Source organism: Protopterus annectens, chromosome 6.part0 (genome assembly GCF_019279795.1).
Source record: "Protopterus annectens isolate FY-2018-M chromosome 6.part0, PAN1.0, whole genome shotgun sequence".
NCBI classification, from domain to species: Eukaryota; Metazoa; Chordata; order Ceratodontiformes; family Protopteridae; genus Protopterus; species Protopterus annectens.
This window is the reverse complement of record NC_056737.1, coordinates 240,394,919-240,414,004: the sequence shown is the minus strand read 5'-3', so window position 1 is coordinate 240,414,004 and position 19,086 is coordinate 240,394,919. Positions and strand designations below refer to the sequence as shown.

The following is a 19,086-nucleotide window of genomic DNA, read 5'->3' as shown; positions in this document are numbered from 1 at the left end:
CTAAGCCAGTCACAAGTGGAGTCCCACAGGGCTCTGTCTTGGGACCCCTCTTGTTTGGCATTTATTTCTCAGATGTGCAGGCAAACATAGGGGGGTTGTGGCTGACAAAGTTTGCAGACGACTGCAAACTAGGCGCCATAGTCGACACACCAGCTGACACATGCATCCTCCAGAAGGACCTCACAGAAACAAATGACTGGTGCCAGAGTCATGGCATTAAACTAAATGCCAAAAAATGTATAGTCATCCCCTTTGGAAAAAACAAAGTACCCACAAATTACCACATAGGTGGTAATCCATTAAGTACAGAAAAAGTAATCAGAGACCTGGGGACGCAAGTTGACAGTGACCTCTCATTTGACACCCACGTCGCCAAAGTGGTTAGAAAGACCTTCTACCTTGCCCATCTTATCATGAAAAGATTCACATCCAGATCAAAGGATGTCATTGTACCCTTATATTCCTCCCTTATCAGGCCTATGATTGAGTACAATGCCCCATTTGGTATGTACCTCACCCGGCACCTGCAGCAGCTGGAGAGACCCCAAAAGTACCTTACCAAGAGGCTCAAGGGTCTCCAGCATATGTCATATGCTGCCAGACTGAAAAAGCTCCAGCTCTATTCAGTGGCATACCGCCTGCTCAGAGGTGATCTGTGCCTTACGTACAAGGCCATGTCCAATTCAGAATTAATGGACATGCTCCACCTCAAAAAATCCAAATCCATCAGAGCCACGAGAGCTAAAGATCTAAACCTCAGCACAAATATGAATAGGACATGCTGGAGGGACAGATTCATAACCCAGAGGCTTCCCGCACTCTGGAACAGGATACCTGTCCATGTTAGGCAGAGCCCCTCACTGACTCTCTTCAAGCGAAATCTGGACGAATGGATGCATGATCGTAGGTTTACCCCGGGGGTCATCTCTGTGTCATTGCTAGATAGAGGCACAGTAAACTAAATTTAATTTAAATTGTACACTTTTGTATCATTACATGGGGTGGCGAAAGCCACATACACTTTGGCTAGGCTTATAAATGCCCTAGGGCAGATAGCCTAGTACTATACTATGAAACTATATAGGGTTTCTTGACAATAGTTATCTGTAACCAACAAAGCGTTGTCGGTAATCCTTACACACAACGGGTTGGGGACAACCAGTGATGAAATTCTAGAACACAAAACATGATTATGGCTACAGGCCCGCTCTTAATTCATTGTTATGCACCTTAACAGCTTGAAAGTGTTAGATCAAGAATCATTGCATATGGAGAGCAATCATTTAACTTCATGAGCTATTTAGGGTTGCCACCTTTTCAAATGCCCAAAGTGGGACATTTTTTGTAGAAACATCAGATTTTGCAGGGCAAAACCGGCAACTACAAAGGACAGAACTTCACTTTTTTGCCAGAATAAAACCTTATTCTTGTAGCATTTGAGTTGCTTATTCTGTTTCTTATAACATTTAGGTGTTTCAGATACAAAATAACAGTTTTATGCAACTATTAAAGAAAATATTTTTGTTTTAAAATCTCAGGACATTTGCCATTTTTTCAATTTTTTTGCAGGACCCAACTGCCAAAAGAGATACTGTCCCACGCAAAGTGGGACAGGTGGTAACCCTATTTACTTAAATGTTTGTTATTCAGCAGTTAACTTACACTTCGGTTACACTTCGGTCGGTGTCTGAGTGAGTTTAGTAAACATATTTCTGTTTTCTTCACCACGGGAAAATGCTCACTCTGAAAGGGCATCGTTTATTTAGCACGGTGATCTCAAATTCTGCTGCAAACAATAAGTTAATGTTTGCATTATAAACAAGCGCTTACCTTTCACACGGAGAATTATCTAATTGCGTTCATCACTGGCTCAAACAAGAAACACGGACAACTGGATATTCTCTTTTTAACAGGAAAAGAAGTTTACTGGAGTAACTCGACCACTTCAATTAAATAAACACATTAATGTTACTGTAAATATTGACACGTGCCTTAGCTCTTTTTAGTCTTATTTTACATTAAAAAATGCCAGAAGGCTTCCAGAAAATACCGTAACCCCTGGACGTGTATGAGCTTGCCAGATGGTTAATCGGCAGCATCTCCGAGTTTCGAACCACTAATCTTAAATAGACTGATAAGGCGTGCTCTTAACCAGACACTTAAAACTACCTTCTGCTTGGGGCTGGTGTTAGCAAGCATCTTGACAGTTTTATAGGGTACGACTAGGACACCCTCCAACCATGTTTTTCTGTGCAAAAAGTCACCTGGTCTCCCCAAGCTGTAAGAGTTAGAGCGGAGGCATTACAGCGAATCAGTGCCTTGTTCCAGCCTGTGAGACAAGGAGTGAAAGCCAATAGGAAGCCCGGGGGCGGGTGTCTTTAAGACCTGTAAGGGGAGGCAGCAGGGGCGGTGCTCGTGCCTTGGGGTTGCGTTGGCTGGTTACATTGTAACGCAGGGGTTGCTGACTGCGGGGGCGCGGGAGCTGCAGCTGCTGTTTCAGCTGGATACAGTGTTGTAATACGAGGGGTACCAAGGCAAGAGCCTGGGGGCGGCTGCAGAAGGACCAAGTGGAGTGTGTTCTGTACCATCACAGCTCTGTGTGTAGAGAATTTAATTATTCTCCAAAGGAACGGGAACGTTATAAGTATGGATCAATATGATGAGAACCATGATTACATGCACCAGGAGGATGACTGGGATAGGGATATGCTGCTCGACCCCGCCTGGGAGAAGCAGCAACGGAAGGTAAGTAATACCTGGTATCTGGCTTTGCTCTAAAGCTCCGATTACTGTAGCAGCATCTCGTACAGGTAAAAAAATGGCCAGAGAATATGAAACCTTCTGCCTGCCTCTAGGGTAGGCGTTTTCGCTGCTTCTGCAAGAACAAGCTTACTAACTAGAATCTTCGATCTGTGTTCAGTATCTTTAATATGTTCCACACCACCCATATTTACGAAGAAAGTGGTGGTGAGTGGCCGCAGTTGTCTGTGTAGGAGATATTAGTACAATTAGTTCTTGTCCTGTAATGCCCGCCATCGCGTACTAGTACATTCTGGTTGTTTTCAGTACCAAGCTAAACTCAGGAAGTGCAAAGGTGTTTTTTTTTTTTTGAATGTGCTTATATGAAGAGATAAACAGCGTGATGCACTTTCTTTCTCAATTATTATGTTATTTTGTTTGCTGCTAGAGCGCACCTCTAAACCCAGTTTTTGCTTTATTTATGCTGATAGAACTTTGAATTTTTACTGACAGCCTCCACCGTTGGTAGTTTCAACTGCGTGTGCACATAATTATTTTTTTGAGGGATGGGGTTGCAATCCCACAGGTGTTATGAAGAGGTTAAACTTTTTGCATAACTTTCTTGCAGAATGTATGCCTCTGAAGGTGGCTGCGTGCGTGGTGATGGGGGGGCTTATTTAAAAAAAAAAAAAAAAAAAAAACATTAGTTTTTGGAGATACATGTATATGCTTTTAGTCATGGGGGGCAGGTAGAGAACTTGCTTCGGGAAGATAGTAAGGGATCATTTCGAGTTGTATTTTCCCCACAACACACATTGACACAAGCATTCCGATCTGTGAAGTACGGCTTTTGTGTAAGTTCCATGATCTCGCATTTAAAGCATTAATGGCTTATTCACGATTTGTTTACCTCTTAGTTGTTTGAAGGTGATCGTGCGCCTCCACCCTTACAAATTCACATTATTTTAGAGTAAACGTAATTATTACCTGTGGGTACAGATTCATTGCCTTTGCCCTTCACATGATCCTATATATTACTTACAGACTATATGTTCTGTAGACAAATGGTTACAGCATGTTTCATTTGTAAATGTTAGCTGTAAAAGCTAGTAAACCCAGTTTGGGTGCTTGATGCAAAACTTGTGTGTCTGACTTTTGTAATTCTATAGACATGTCTGCAATTTCCTTTGTTGAGTTTAAGGAAAAGTGCTGCTGTTTGAATTCAATTCTGGTGAGGCAGAACTTTTCTGTGCAGTCATGCCCAAAAATGGTAATATCTATCCCAACCCACCTTTTCCTTAAGGGGAGAGGAGTTAAGACACTTTTTTTGCTGAAGGCAATTTACATCAGAGAGTGAACACACACTTCAAAGTTTCAAGAATTGATTCTGCTCATTTACAGCTGTTTTAAACTGCATAGCCATGAGCGTCAATGTGCAAATTCTACTTCTGAGTGAATCCTGTTTTGCTGCAGGGTTTAAAAACTTAATTTCTAGTTTCAGATGTGACTGTGTAGTTTAGGGAGTGTGGCAAAAGTATAAGCCTGTTCAGCAAAAGTAAGGTTGTAGTGGGGGGTGTACTGTAAGCACACTTCTGCTGCAAGTAAGACATTCTTGGCATTGGAAAAGCTCTGAATACTGTTTTTGAAAAAGAATTGAAACTGGTATGCTTAACTGCAGTTACCTGGCCCTCCCTCCAGCGAACTTCAGAAACTTTAATTTGCCTTTTTATTTATATGCATTGCTTCCTGCAATACTAAATACTGTTGGGGACTTTCCATCAGAATGTGGCATGCATTTTGTTTTATTTTAAATTTGTTTATCGGGAAGTCTGACTGGGTAGAACCCATTTTCAGCAGAGACCCGGGGAGTAAAGCTCCATATAGTAACAATACATAAAAAAACATAATGAACATTTTTTATACAATGGTGAGAAACATTACAGGGGGATCTTAATTTACACTAGTTATACAATAGATAATAATTAGATAGAATTGGTTGAGTTTTATCTGCTGTTACAATAGTACAGAGTTTTATCTGCTGTTGCAAGTACAGTTGTTCAGTATATAGTGGAATTAAAATCCGGTGATAGTGTACTACATGGCTTATATTAGGCAGTTGAGTGCTTAAAACATTACTTATAAAGTTGTTTTTGCAGTTAATAATAAAGTTGAATAAGCAGAAGTTATGCTACAGTCACTTTCTTTTTAACCTTTTTCTCATCTTTTATACAATTAAAGTGAGGGAGAAAGGAGGTCAGCATAAGAAAAATGAAAGAAGAATGTAGCTATAATAGAGATAGATAGTAATATGCTTCTAAATAGTCGAATAAGGTATTGGGTAGGTAGTGAGATGGTCTTGTGAGTAAGTGAGAAAAGGTTATAGCTATAATTGGGGTAGGATGAAGAAAGTGTGGTTGGAATAATAGTGTGCTAGTGTAATAGTTTTTGTGTAAGGGAGAAAGAGATTAAAGTTAAAATTAGCTTGGACTGTTGCATGAGCAGAGCCATGAGTCTGATAAGTAAATTTTGAGTAGTCCTTTTTTTTTTTTTTTTTAAATTGAATTGAGTCGATAGTAGTTCTAATAGAATGAGGCAGTACATTCCAGGTTTTTGTTTTTGCTACATGGCATGAATATAGAGTCCCTCCCCTGCAGTGTTTGTAGATTTGGTAACTTGTAGTAATATATTTGAGTGAAGCATACGTTTTGTTGGAGTAAGGGGTGATATTGAAGTGTATTAACCCACCAGATGTGCAGTAGCAAGCCCCGCCCAAACCCCACCTGGCACATTGCAATGTAATATTCAGCATCTGTGCCGAAAGCAGCCCAGTGTTTTATTGTAGACGTTCACTACTAAATAAGAAATGTTTTACTAGGGGCATAAAAATAAAATGACTGTTGTCCATCACATTTCAGTCGGGCAGAGTTCACACCACAAAACTGTTTCTCTAAATGATACTGTTATTAAAGGCTGAAATTGTTTGCAGTACCAGCACTGTTGCACAACACTTGTTCAGCGGGAGGGTGTGGGGTGTAGCACCCCCACAACGGGGGTGCAGGGGGGCTTGCCCCCCCCCTGAAAAAGGAGAAAGTAATAATTTCGATGAGGATGGAGTTCGTTGTGTGCATGGGTTCCTTGTCAGTCACGGTGTATTTACATATTGAGACTCTGTCCACCTCCTTGTCAATCAAACAGGCCACACCCATTCCCGCACAAACTAACTGGTGGGTTAATACACTTCAGTATCACAGCGTAAGGTATATTTAGGAGTTTTCTCAGGCTGATAAAGTAGTTTGAGCCAAGATTAGCTGGTTATATTCAGCAGTTGTGGTAGTTCTAACCGGGAGAGTTTTTCTAGGGGGATGCAGTGGTGTGTCCTATGTGTAGAGTTTGGGGTAAATGTTGCTATTTTGTTATAGCATGTTTCTAGTCTGTCTGCCTTTTTAACATTGGTGAGAATGGGTGAGGCATAGAGGAGGGTTGACAGGAGGTGGGTTCTAGCAATGGCTACCCTAGAACTATCTGTTAGAAATTTTTAATTTCTGTAAAGGGTTCCCATTTTTTATGTATTTTCTTAAGCATTTGTGATGTGTGTAAAACAATTAGTTTGTCAATTATAACTCCTAGTAGTTTAGTTTGCGGTTCGAGTTTTGTATTGTCAATAGCAGTGATATGGAAGGTGGGAAGGGGATCTGTGGGTCTGGTAGGATGAAAGATCATGAGTTTTGTTTTGTTCGGCTTAAGTATGAGCTGTGAGTTAGACAGTTGTGATGAGGGAATGACTTTTGTGTTATGTCTTGAAGCCGTTGTATGGTAGATGCTGTACATGAGTTGTCTGCGTATTGTATTATTGAAGCTAGTGGGGTGGAACTATTAAGGTTGTTAGTAAGTATACTGAAAAGAAGAGGACCGAGAATGGAACCCTGTGGGACACTTACTGGGAGTAGGGGAGAAAGGTCTTGCATCCACTTCACTGCCTGCTGTCGGCCTGATGGATGACTATTATTATTTGAATGTCTGGCTGAACCAGATGTGATTATTCCTTTACTGAACTTTACTTCACCCAGTGCTATCAGTGGGGGCCAAGAAGTGTGGGAGCCCTATCTTGACCAACTATAAAAAGTGCATCTTGACTCTCTCTGAATTAGGGTGTACCTGTTTTTAGGGCGACGGAATATTGTTGGAATACAGTAGAGATACAAGTCACATTTCGTGATTGAGTTATCTAAGGCTGCAGCTTCCAAGACTATTATGTTTCCATTTTAAAAATTGAATTTTAAGTGCCAATAGGAAGCAGTAGATATTCTCTTGTTTGTTAAAAGCTGTGGTGGTGTTGCTCCTTTGTGTTCTTGCTTTCTTTCATTGTTCATGTCCATGAGACTAATTGGCTGACCATTCGAAAGCAGCTTAGGTTTGATAAGCATATAGATTCTGTACTTAACACGAACAGTTTAAAGACTTCAGTATCTTTACAGGACTAGAGCATTTCTTACCCCCCCCCCCCACACACACACAACACAGTTCACAAGTTTCATGCTTACTTGCATCTTTCTGTCTCTTCTCTGTTAAGTACTTATGTATGACAACTTTTTTTCCCCCCTGTTCAGTCCATATATTCACCACCTTTAGCCTCCCTTTCATCACACATTTAGTGGAAAGTAATAACAAGCTTGCTAGAACAGGTCATGCTAGAAGCTACCAGAATATCTTGCTTTAGTTTACACTGGCTTGAATTCAGCCAGTAGCGGACTCTAATTTGTCTGTCTGCAGGCTACTAAATTACCCACTCATATCACCCCTCTCTTCCTGCTGTCTTGGAGTTGTACAGACCACTTTGAGATTTTAGATTGCCTTGTAGGTGTCTCATATCTATACTAAATTCAAGAATAGATTTGTTAATTCAAACTTCCCTGCCCAGGTGGCAGGTTCTGGAAAAGACTTTGATTTACAGTACAGGAAACTTCAAGAATGCATTCAAAAAAGTAATTGGAAGACTACTTCCCCATTAATTGGTCACTGTCAAAGTCTAAGAAAAGTGTCTGCTTTCAGATGCACATTCTGATCAAAATGGTTAAATATCATATGCTACGTATGTTGTGTGATACAAGGGTGTATTTTCTTGACCTTTTTGATATTGTGCATATCTATTGCCGGTTTATGTATTTCTGCAGTTATCACGTTTAAATGTGATTTGTGCTATAACACATTCTCTCTATTTTGTTTCACCAAGCAATGTTATTAATCAATGAATACTGTACTAGTCTGACAACTTTCCCTTGCGATTTTCTCTCCAAAACTCCAGTGAAAATGGGCAATACCCAACTGTATATGTGGATCTTGAAGTACAAATAAGTAAATAAAGTAAAAAGAAATGGTTGTGAAGGGATTCAACTTTGGATTCCTTGTGTGTGTCCATTTGTCCATGTCCATCATGGGCTTCTGCCACAGTGTGGTTTCTGCACGTAACGGTCAATAGTTGGATCTGTTTGCCTTTGTCCACAGATTTCTTGCCTTCCCTTAGATATTGTCTCAGGGCATAGACTTGAGTCCAAACTTGTCCAACTTTGTCAGTCATGGCCCTTATGTGTGTATTTCCATGCCATTTGGCTCACTTTGTGCCACATTATCCACTTCATGGTTTGCGGGACATTTTCTGGCAACTACTGTTTATGCTCGCGATACTATTTACTGTGTGATCTCATCTTATAGCGTTCCCATCAAATCAAACCAGCTGCAGCATTATTAAACGTTTTACAGTGATGTGAATAGAGAATTTTTGTTTGTTTATAATATTTGTTAACCTGGTTGGAAGTGAGCTGTTCTGTGGACTCTCTTCAGTCACAGCTTGTTACAAAGGCAGGAATACAACATGTAAATGTATGTATACAGTAGAGTCGATTTTATCCAAAATATCAGTTATCCGAATGCAGCCTTCCAAAGTTTTCGGGTAGGAAAAATCATTAAGGCTTAATTGTTATATGTATTTGCTTGTGCATGTTTTTTGAGCTTGTAGCCTGCTCGTTTGTGAAAAATATTGCGTGAAATGTGTATTCCCTGCATGCAGAAAAAACAAGATTTTTAAAGTTTGATTACAGAACAATTTGATTGTCTGAACTGTCCTAGGTCCCAATTAGTTCTGACAATTGACTCTCTACTGTACTTTCAATCAGTCAGTGTTTGTTTAGGAGGACCCCCACCCCAAGTACCCAGAAAGAAGCCATGTAGACATAGGGGAGAGTATGTAGACTCTCTCATTGACAATTATCAGAATTCGGGATTAAACCCAGGACCTGTGTGACAGAGATCTTTTAACTGTGTTCTGTATATATCTGTCATTACTCTACTGGTACAAATGTGGTAAGTGAAGTGTTTTCTCAAAATAAATGTAAACCTGTAGGAGTGATGTCTGTAAAGTGAATAATAGTGGTGAGAATTTTTTTTTAAAGCTTGTCTGCTTTCTCTGTACCATATGAAATAACTTGCTAGAAATGTAGCTTTCATTATTTTGTGGATGACAGTATTGTCCTTTTTATTTTCCCTTTAGTACTTGCAGGCTGGATTTCTGGATAGTGGCTGAAGTCATGTTAAGTTCCACAAATTTCCCTTTTCTCAGAACAACATGATTTATGTGGGAACATTATTTAGTTTTGTGCTATTTTAATGGCAGCCTGACATTTCTTGAAAAAACATCCTTGTGAGCCCTCATTTTAAGCACACTAATATATAATATAGGTGTATGTACATATATGGGATTTTGTATTTGGATAGATGGATATATGGGATTAGATGGATATATGGGATTAAAGTAAGTGATTTTTTTATGACTGTTCATGCCGTACATGTAAAGATGTGTATGTATAGTCAAATATTTGGTAGGAGAAACATTTGAATATTTATATCTGCTCTTCCTCCAACTGTCGTCTGGTACCTTCATCAGGTGACCAGCATAGAGAGTGCGCTAAGCAATTTAAAAATGATTTATGAGCTGATAGGGCACAGCAGGATGTGTGTGGCTCAGTTCTTAATCAGACACTGTCACTGAGATATAGATCAGAAGGGTGAATGCCTTAATCCCCCACTCCATATGTGCATGGTGTAGTATTTTGTTGTAAAATAGTCCCACCACCAAAGGTTATACATGGTTTTAGTTAATATAACAGTAGCTGGTCTGTGTTTTAACAATGTCTGAAGAAATGGGTGGTATGTAGATTTTAAATTCATCATTTTCTTGAATTTTGGTATAGTTAACTACGTATTTATGATATTGCATATTTGCAAGGTTAGTAGTGGTAAATATATTTTAGAAAAGTGTTCATATTTTTTATGTGGGTAGCGAGATGACATCATTTTTTAACAAATGTAATTTTGCAAAAGCATTTGCCTGATGTTATAGGTTCATCTGTAGGTACTAGGCTATCAGCCCTTGGGGCCTATACAAGCCTAGCCAAAAAGGTACCCTGGCTTTTGTCACCCAAGAAAATTATTTTCCTGTGCCACTGTCGAGCAGAGCCACAGAGATGATCCCCGGGGGTGAATCTTATTTCCCATCCAATCATCAAGATTTTCTTGGAGTGCTAATGAGGAGCTTTGTTTGATATAGATGGGTAGGTAGTTTGTTTCAGAGTATGGGAAGTCTCTGGGACAGGAATCTATCACTCCAGCATGTTCTGTTTATTGTGGTGGCAAGGTTTATGTCCCTAGAGCATGTAGCTCGGAGGGATTAGGATTTCTTTAAGTGGAGCATGTCCAACAGCTCTGGGTTTGACATAGCTTTGTATGTTAGGCAGAGATCGCCTCCGAGTAGGTGATATGAGACTGAGTAAAGCTGGAGTTTTTTGAGAAGGTCTGCGTAGGGCATCTGTTTGAGGCCGGTAATCCTCTTTGTGAGGTATTTCTACGGCCTTTCCAGTTGTTTATATCTTGAGGTACATACTAAAAGGGGTGTTGTACTCTATAATGGGTCTAATGAGTGATGAGTAGAGGGGAACAATGACCAAACCTTTTGTGATGGTGTGCCACGTAGAAGGATTTCCTGACTACTGTGACAATGTGATTATCAAAGGAGAGACTACTGTCCACCTGTGTCCCAAGGTCTCTTATCACACCTTCGGTGTTAAGTATACTGCCGCCTTTGTGGTAGTTCATGGGTACAGAGTTTTTACCAAAAGGGATGACTATGCACTTTCTGGCATTGAGCTTGAGGCCATGGCTTTGACATCGGTCTCAGTGAGGCCCTTTTGTAGGATGTCCAAATCATTAGGAGTTTTGATTATGGCTCCTGGTTTGCAGTCATCTGTGAACTTTGTTAGCCAAAGACCTTCTGTGTTAACCTGTACTTTAGAGAATTAGATACCAAACAGGAGAGGACCCAGGACTGAACCCTGTGGTACTCCACTTGTCACTGGTCTGAAGTTAGATTTAGTCTGCTACTTTTACAGTGTGGGTTCTGTCAGTGAGCCAGTTGGCAACACGTCTTGTGACCTAGGGATTTATACCTAGTTTAGTGAGTTTATCTATAATTCCAGAGTGGGGGTGGTGTTGAAAGCCTTTGCGAGATCTAGATGGGTGGTGTGAATCACCTTACCATCATCTACGGCTTTGGTGACTGCTTCAAAGAAGTCTATCAAGTTTAAGAGACATGATGTGCCTTTTACAAACCGAACTGGGTAGGGTCCAGAGTTTGGATATTACCAATGTCATTGTTTATAAGTTCCATGGCGATACTTTCCATAGCCTTGCAGACCAGGCTCGTCAGGCTAACGAGGCGGTAGTTCCAGGGGTCCGTGGTGGCTCCCCCTTTGTAGAGTGTGATAACCGTTGCTGTGTGCCATTCAGTGGGCACAAAGCCTGAGGTGAGGCTATGACTGAACATGATACTTAGATGGGATGACTGTTCATTCTGTAGTTCATGTAGAACACAGCCTGGGATGTTGTCCGGTCCCATGGATGCTGTGTTCTTGGCTTTGGAGAGTGTGTTTTTTACCTGTTCAGTCATGATTACAGGAACTTTGCATTCTTCTGGTATAGAAATGGGCACTTTAGGGGGTAAGAGAGGGGTAAAGTTGGCACTGAACCTATCTGCCAGGATGTTCTGTATATTTAGTGCCATTGTGCTGTAAGTCAGAGCAGATCTGAGTGTTGCTATTGAGATTCTTGACATAGCTATAGAATGCTTTGTGGTAGTCTTTAGAATCAGTGACTATTTTGTTTTCGTAACTAGCTTTGGAGGAATTTGAGGGATCTCTGTTTCTTACTGAGGTTGACCAGGGAGTTCCTCCAATCATGGGTTTTACTTTTTTTTTTTTTTTTTTTTTGCAACAGTTTCTTTCTTCTGTTGTAGAGTTTGTTTATGGCAGGGGACCACCAGATTGGCTACCCTTATATTCCTTAAGGAATACATATTTCAGCCTTGTTATGACCTCGACAGCACAGCACAAGCAGAGTGCTAGACCAAGCATAAGAAACACAGGGCTTTTATACCCAGCTGATGTCCATTATCATTAGGGTCACTGCAAAAATATCCCAAACAAACAATGTGCGAAGGTCACTGAAAACCCAATCAGTAAAACGAAAATGTATATCAACAGCTAGTGGGGTTTGGCTTTATTGGCCTGAAATTGTCCATTAAAACGAAATTAGTCATGGGCATGCAGAATCATCAGTTAGCTGAAACACCTGATGTTCATAAGGGTCATTTGCATATATCCCATGGGCCTGTGATACAAGAAGTTTGGGAGGTCACTCAGTGGAAGTTCTAGCTTTGCTGAAGTTTTCATTTTGTTTTTACCGATTTGTTTTTTCAGCAACCTTCTCACTTATTGTTTTAGTTTGTTGTTTGGGATATTTTTGCAGTGACCCTAATGGTAATGGACATAGCTGGGTATAACATTTCAGGAAACAGGACAACACTTAGGATAGCAAGGTGGGAAAAGCACTCGTGCTGTAGGTAGTATGCTGTTAGTGTTCAGCATTTCACAGTGCATGTCTTGATATAGGCAGTGTGCTGGTCTGACAGCGAATGAGTAGTAAAATGTATTATGATTTGGGGCTTGAGGCCGGTGTCACGATCTCAAAAGTCAAACTAATGGTTGTATTAGGTGTTGTACATTAATAACTGCAGTCCCTCACACTGGCAGTAATGTTTTGTTACAGAGTGATAAATTCAGATCACATTTCTCTGCACCATCATCATCTTCTTTTGGCTGTTCCCGTTAGGGGTTGCCACAGCGAATCATCTTTTTCCATTTCTTCCTGTCCTCTGCATCTTGCTCTGTCACACCAACCACCTGCATGTCCCCTCTCACCACATCCATAACCCTTATCCTAGGCCTTCCTCTTTTCCTGTTACCTGGTAGCTTCATCCTTAGCATCTTTTTCCCAGTATACTCAGCATCCGTCCTCAGCACATGTCCAAACCAACGTAATCTTGCGCCTCTGGCTTTGTCTCCAAACCTTCCAACCTGGGCTGACCCACTAATATATTTATTCATAATCCTGTCCACCCTCGTCACACCCAGTGCAAATCTTAACATCTTTAACTCTGCCACATCCAGCTCTGACTCCTGCCTTTTTGTCAGTGCCACTGTCTCCAACCTATATAACATAACTGGTCTCACTACCAACTTGTAGACCTTCCCTTTCACTCTTACTGGTACTAGTCTGTCACAAATCACTCCTGACACTCTTCTCCACCCAATCCATCCTGCCTGTACTCTCCTTCACCTCTCTTCCACACTCGCCATTACTCTGAACTATTGACCCCAAGTATTTAAACTCCTCCACCTTCGCCACCTCTACTCGTTGCATCCTCACCATTCCTCTGTCCTCCCTCTCATTCACACACACATATTCTGTCTTAGTCCTGCTGACATTCTTTCCTCTTCTCTCTAGAGCATATCTCCATCTCTCGAGGGTCTCCTCCAACTGTTCCCTACTCTCACTTGTGTCTTTCGGCTTTTCCCGGTTAGGGGTCGCCACAGCGGAACTCCGGTCCACTAATGATTGGTAATACCAGGTTACCAGCCCTGATGCACAACCTTCAACGAAGGCACGCCCCATTCACATATGCCTCCATACAGAAGATGCTCTAGCTGAGAGTCGAATGGGACAACGTCTTGCTATGAGGCAACAATGCTACCGCTGCATCACCACCACAGTCTGTTCCTACAGATCACAATGTCCTCTGCAAACATCATAGTCCACGGGGAATCCTGTCTGATCTCGTTTGTCAACCTGTCCATCACCATTGCAAATAAGAAAGGGCTCCGAGCTGCTCCTTGATGTAATCCCACCTCCACCTTAAATGCATCTCACCCCCACTGCAGACCTCACTGCTGTTGCACTACGCTTGTACATATCATGTACCACTCTTACATACTTCTCTGACACTCCCGACCTCCTCATACAATACCACAACTCCTCTCTAGGCACCCTGTCATATGCTTTCTCTATGTCTACAAAAACACAATGCAACTCCTTCTGACCTTCTCTGTACTTCTCCAACACTCTCGGAGCAAACTTCGCATCATGTATAGTAGAAAATGTGTGCCTTTTCTTGAAGCTCCTTTGCATTCTTTACAGAACTGTAGACAGTGCAGTGTTACCTTTCTCCTCCTGGCAATCTCAATCAATCTCTCTCTCTCTCTCTCTCTCTCTCTCTCTCTCTCTCTCTCTGTCTCTCTCTCTCTCTCTCTCTCTCTCTCTCTCTCTCTCTCATAAACTGGAATCCTCATTGCATCCCTCCATCTTGACTGTTTAACAGACAAATTTGTTTTTTTTGTATGTACAAGTGCTAGGGCATAGCACAGTTCAGTACAGTACGGTAAAACCGAAAGGAAAGTAGCAGTAGGACAAAAATGTGAACTTAAACAAAGCTAACGTTTTGTCAGTAGCATTAAATAGTATTGCAAGGTATAACTTAAGGGCTTTGCTAAAGGTATCCAGAGTCTTGGACCCCTTAGCTCGCTGACAGTGGCATATAAAGGTACAGTTCCTGATAAGAATGCTTCCATGATGCTGGAGGGTAGAAGTCTCAAGTATGTCACTGTATGAACCCATCGTTTGGTGCTGTATTGTCTTGTCATTGGTGTAGTTTGCAAGCTAGAGTTCATGAAGGCGTTGTGATTTGTGTAAGCACCTACACAACTTGTAGGTAGGAAGGGTGAATGCTTAGTATCCTCATAAGTGCAGATACCACCCCTTTTGAAGGGATTAGGTGTGTAATTTGATCCTTTTTCTTATGGGGGAACTGGTATTTTTAAGTTAATTTGTCCGAATCCCAATAAAGCAAAGTTGCCACGTGGTACATATTATTTAGCTCCTATCTTCTTTGGGTGTGATCATGAAGAATGAAGAGTAGTTGACCTCTGTAATGAGTTGTCCCCCTCCTGGAGGAAGGAGTAAATTGTCCCTCCAATGGTCCACTGTGATTAACTAACTAATGCTCATCTCCATTTAACTATGAAACTTGCCCTTATTTTTTACTTGATTGTCGATTTAGTGCCACATTTCTGTTCAATTGCAGATGGGCTGTTCGCACAGTTGTCAGAGTACAACTTGCCTGCCTTGTGCTTATGATGCAACTGTTAATTCTCCACTAATAATATTGTTGTTTTTTTGTTGAATGGGCATGTGAAGTTTGTGATGTTCTTCATTCCACATTGCTGCAATCCTAACTATTGGGTAGTCCGCTGTCCAGTCGGCCCGAATACCAGAGTATATGGCTGACGTCGGTCAGGGCGCATTAGACTGACGTCAGTACGTCAGGGTACTAATGCGCATGACCAACGTCATATCCTCAGTCTTTTTTGCCGCATGGTCCGATGCAGAAGCAGTTTTGCGAGTGCAGGTTGGCGTTCTGAAATTTTCTGAAGTCGGAGTTTCAGACCAAATCAGAGTTGGCTAAGTACCCCGTTGGGGAACATTTTGGTTTTTTCTTGCCTCAGTATTTAACCGGATGTCAGAAAAAGTGAATAACTGTATTTCTTGTGGGAAACAGATACCTCATAGGGATTACCATACCTTGTGTATACCTTGTTTAGGGCCTGAGCACGACGTTGTTGGATGCCGCTCTTGTGCTAGGTTTAACAAACGCACTATTAAGAGAAGGTTAGACTGTGCCAGGTTAGTGTTTGGGAAGCGTTGCAATTATAAAATGCCGTCGGATGCTCCGACGCCCGCTTCGTCCAAGAAGCGCAAGGACAAAACAGCGAAGCCTAGGGTTGATGAACCGGCAGTCCTGGACGTCGGTTCTTTAGAAGGCTCAGTGGAGCCAGAGGTTTTGCCAGGAGTTTCTTTGGAGTCTCAGGCAGAGACTTTACTGTTACAGGATGTGCCTTCTCAGGAGGTAGGCCAGGCTGAGGGGGCTTCTCAGGTAACTGTTCTTCCCTCTCTTCCCAAGGTAGTTAGAGCCTCTCCTTCTGTTTCCAAAACTTCTTTGAGAGGTAGGCCAAGTTTAGCTTCAGTGGGGGCTTCTCCTAGCACTTCAGGTTCTGTGCCTAAGAAACATATGCTTAAAATGGCAGAAGATTTGATTACTATGATTAGAGGTTCTATGCCCCCTCCTGATAAGAGGCCTAGGGTGGAACCTGAGTTTGATAGTTTTGAACAGTGTTCAGAGGCTTCTGAGTCTTCTGCGGAAGATTTGCAGGAGTATCCTCCTTATTCTGATTCTGATGTGGATGATTCCACTCCTACAGCTTCTCCTCCTGAGGATTTCTCATTTTCAGAGACTCTGCATTCCATGAGGGAGCACTTTAAATGGGAAGGCCAGGATTACTCTGATTCCAGGAAAAGGCTTAGGGAATTCTTGTTTTACCCCAGCATAGGCCCTTAGCTATACCTCCTGTGTTGAATGTGGTGGAAGATGTTTTGCAGAGGCTTCCCTGAACCCTGATTCTTTGCCTCCTGCTCCTGTTAAACCTGATAGGTACTATAGGGTGCCTGAAGCTCATAAGTATCTTTTAAGAGTCCTAGGGCAGACCCGAAACTGTTTCTCAGGGACCTAAAGGTGTTAAGGCCTCTGTGGTTAAAAACCCTGTTCCCACTGATAAAGAGGCAAGGGCTTTGGATAGATGGGGAAAGAAAGTGTATACTTCTTCCACTTTAGCCATGAGGGCGTTGAATTGTCAGTTTCACATGCTAAAATATCAAAATTATCTCCTTTCACAACTGAAATCTAAGGTGGATGCTTTGGCGGAAGGTATTGAGTGTAAAGAGTTGCTGGATTTAGTTCATGTGTCTGAACAAGTGGGTAAGCATTCTTTGCAATGTGGTTTTGATGCTGTACAGGCCTCCTCGAGGGTGGCTGCCACTAGTTCTGTTCTTCGCAGGCATGCCTGGTTGAGGGATCAGAATTTAGCTGAGCATGTTAAGACAAGGATTTTGGATGCTCCTTTACAGTCTGATGTGTTGTTTGGTTCGCCTGTGGAAGCAGTTTTAAAGAAAATGGAGGACAAAGCTAAGTCTATGCAAACTGTTAAAGATTTTTTGCAGGTGCAGCCACCGAAGTTTAGTAGAAATTGGCCTACTAAGGGATGGACATATCCTGCTTATGATTCCCAGTCTAGGGGTAGGTCTAGATGTGGTAGGGGCAGAGCTCAAGGTTCTTTTAGGCCTAGAACAGGGAGTTCACCTGCTCAGACTTCTGGTGAGGGCAGGGGTCAGTCCTTTCGTAAACAGATCCAATGACCTGCCTTTTCAGCTGCCAGTAGATTCTCGTCTGGCAGCTCCTTTGGGAGGAAGACTGTCTCTTTTCAAAGAAAATTGGGATTTAATTACTCAAGACAGATGGGTGTTGGATATCATTCACCACGGTTACAGGTTTTATTTCCATACATTGCCCCATTTCAAAGGCATGCCAGACGTTCCTCCTCCACAAAGGGAAGAGGCTCACAAGCAAATTTCTCTGTTACTCCAAATAGGGGCCATTCAGCCAGTCCCTGTATCAGAAAGGGGCCTAGGATTTTATTCTCGCCTGTTCCTAGTACCAAAGAAGGGGAACACGTGGAGACCAATTTTGGATGTATCTATCCTCAACACTTATCTGGACATTCCCAAGTTCAAGATGTTGACGTTACAACAGCTTTTACCTCTGCTGGGCAAAGATCACTGGATGGTAACTTTAGATCTCAAGGAAGCTTACCTTCATGTGCCTATAAGACTAAGTTGCAGGAAGTATCTGCGTTTCGAGCTGGAAATTCTCATCATCAGTTCTCTGCATTGCCCTTTGGCTTATCTACTGCCCAGAGTATTCACAAAGGTTCTGGCTCCAGTGATAGCTTACTTCAGGCTGAAAGGAATTCAAATCTATCCTTACTTGGACGACTGCCTGATTCTGGCTCAAGAAAAGGAAGACCTTCTACAGCATCTGGAATATGTTATAGCAGTGCTAAGATGCCTAGGGTATTCTGTGAACGAAATAAAGTCCAGTCTAGTACCCTCTCAAGACATGTGCTTTCTGGGTGTGAGACTGAATACAGCAGCCCAGATGGCCTTTTAACCCCGGACAAACAAAAGAGTCTATCCCTTTACTTCCATCAACTATCTCATCAGTCCGTGCTGACTGCAAGGACAGTCCTTCAAGCATTAGGGTTCATGGCATCTTGTATTCTGGTGCTTCCCAATGCCAAACTGCATATGAGGAAGCTGCAATGGTATCTCAAAATGTATGGACACAGCACTGCCAGGATTTGGACACTGTCATTCAAATAATACCTTGCCTTCAAAAAGAATTTTTGTGGTGGGCTCAGGAATGTCACCTAAACAAGGGACTCTCTGTGACCCGGCCAGAGGCGAGTCAGATTTTAACGACAGATGCCTCGGACATTGCTTGGGGAGCTCATCTAAATGGAAAGTGGATACAAGACAAGTGGCCTGCCAGACTACAGCATCTACATATCAACATGAAGGAGATGTTAGCACTCCAGTTTGCATTAATGGCTTTCAAGGAGTTACTTCTTCCAGGGCAGGTGTTGATTCTATCAGACAACACAACTGTCATGTGGTACATCAACAAACAAGGGGGAACACATTCTTATCCTCTATGCAGGCAAGCAATGATTTTATGGGAGACTGCGCTCAGCTTGCAACTAACTCTTCAGGCAAGGTTTCTGCCGGGAGCACAGAACTCCTTAGCAGATGTGTTAAGCAGACAAATCATGGATCCCCACGAGTGGAAACTGGATCTTCATGTATTTCAGCAATTGACAGTGTCATGGGGAACACCAGACATAGATCTGTTCGCTTCTCCACTAAACCACCAGCTGCCAAAGTTTTGCACAAAGGGGTTTCATCACACAGCTTGGAAAGTGGATGCTCTTTCTTTCAGTTGGAAAAATCTTCATGTGT

General features: G+C 42.0%; 1 protein-coding gene across 6 annotated transcripts in view; it reads left to right on the top strand.

Annotated features, from left to right (window-relative positions):
* The first annotated feature begins 2,418 nt into the window (after positions 1-2,418).
* Positions 2,419-19,086, top strand: part of ACTN1 (actinin alpha 1) — a 744,367-nt gene continuing 727,699 nt past the window's right edge. For 5 of the 6 annotated variants that reach the window (XM_044073986.1, XM_044073984.1, XM_044073982.1 and 2 more), the window contains exon 1: positions 2,419-2,745. In XM_044073986.1, the coding sequence (XP_043929921.1) occupies positions 2,647-2,745 (99 nt within the window). In that variant the 5' untranslated portion in view covers positions 2,419-2,646. The remainder of the gene's footprint in view (positions 2,746-19,086) is intronic. The other variant, XM_044073983.1, reaches the window with a different exon arrangement.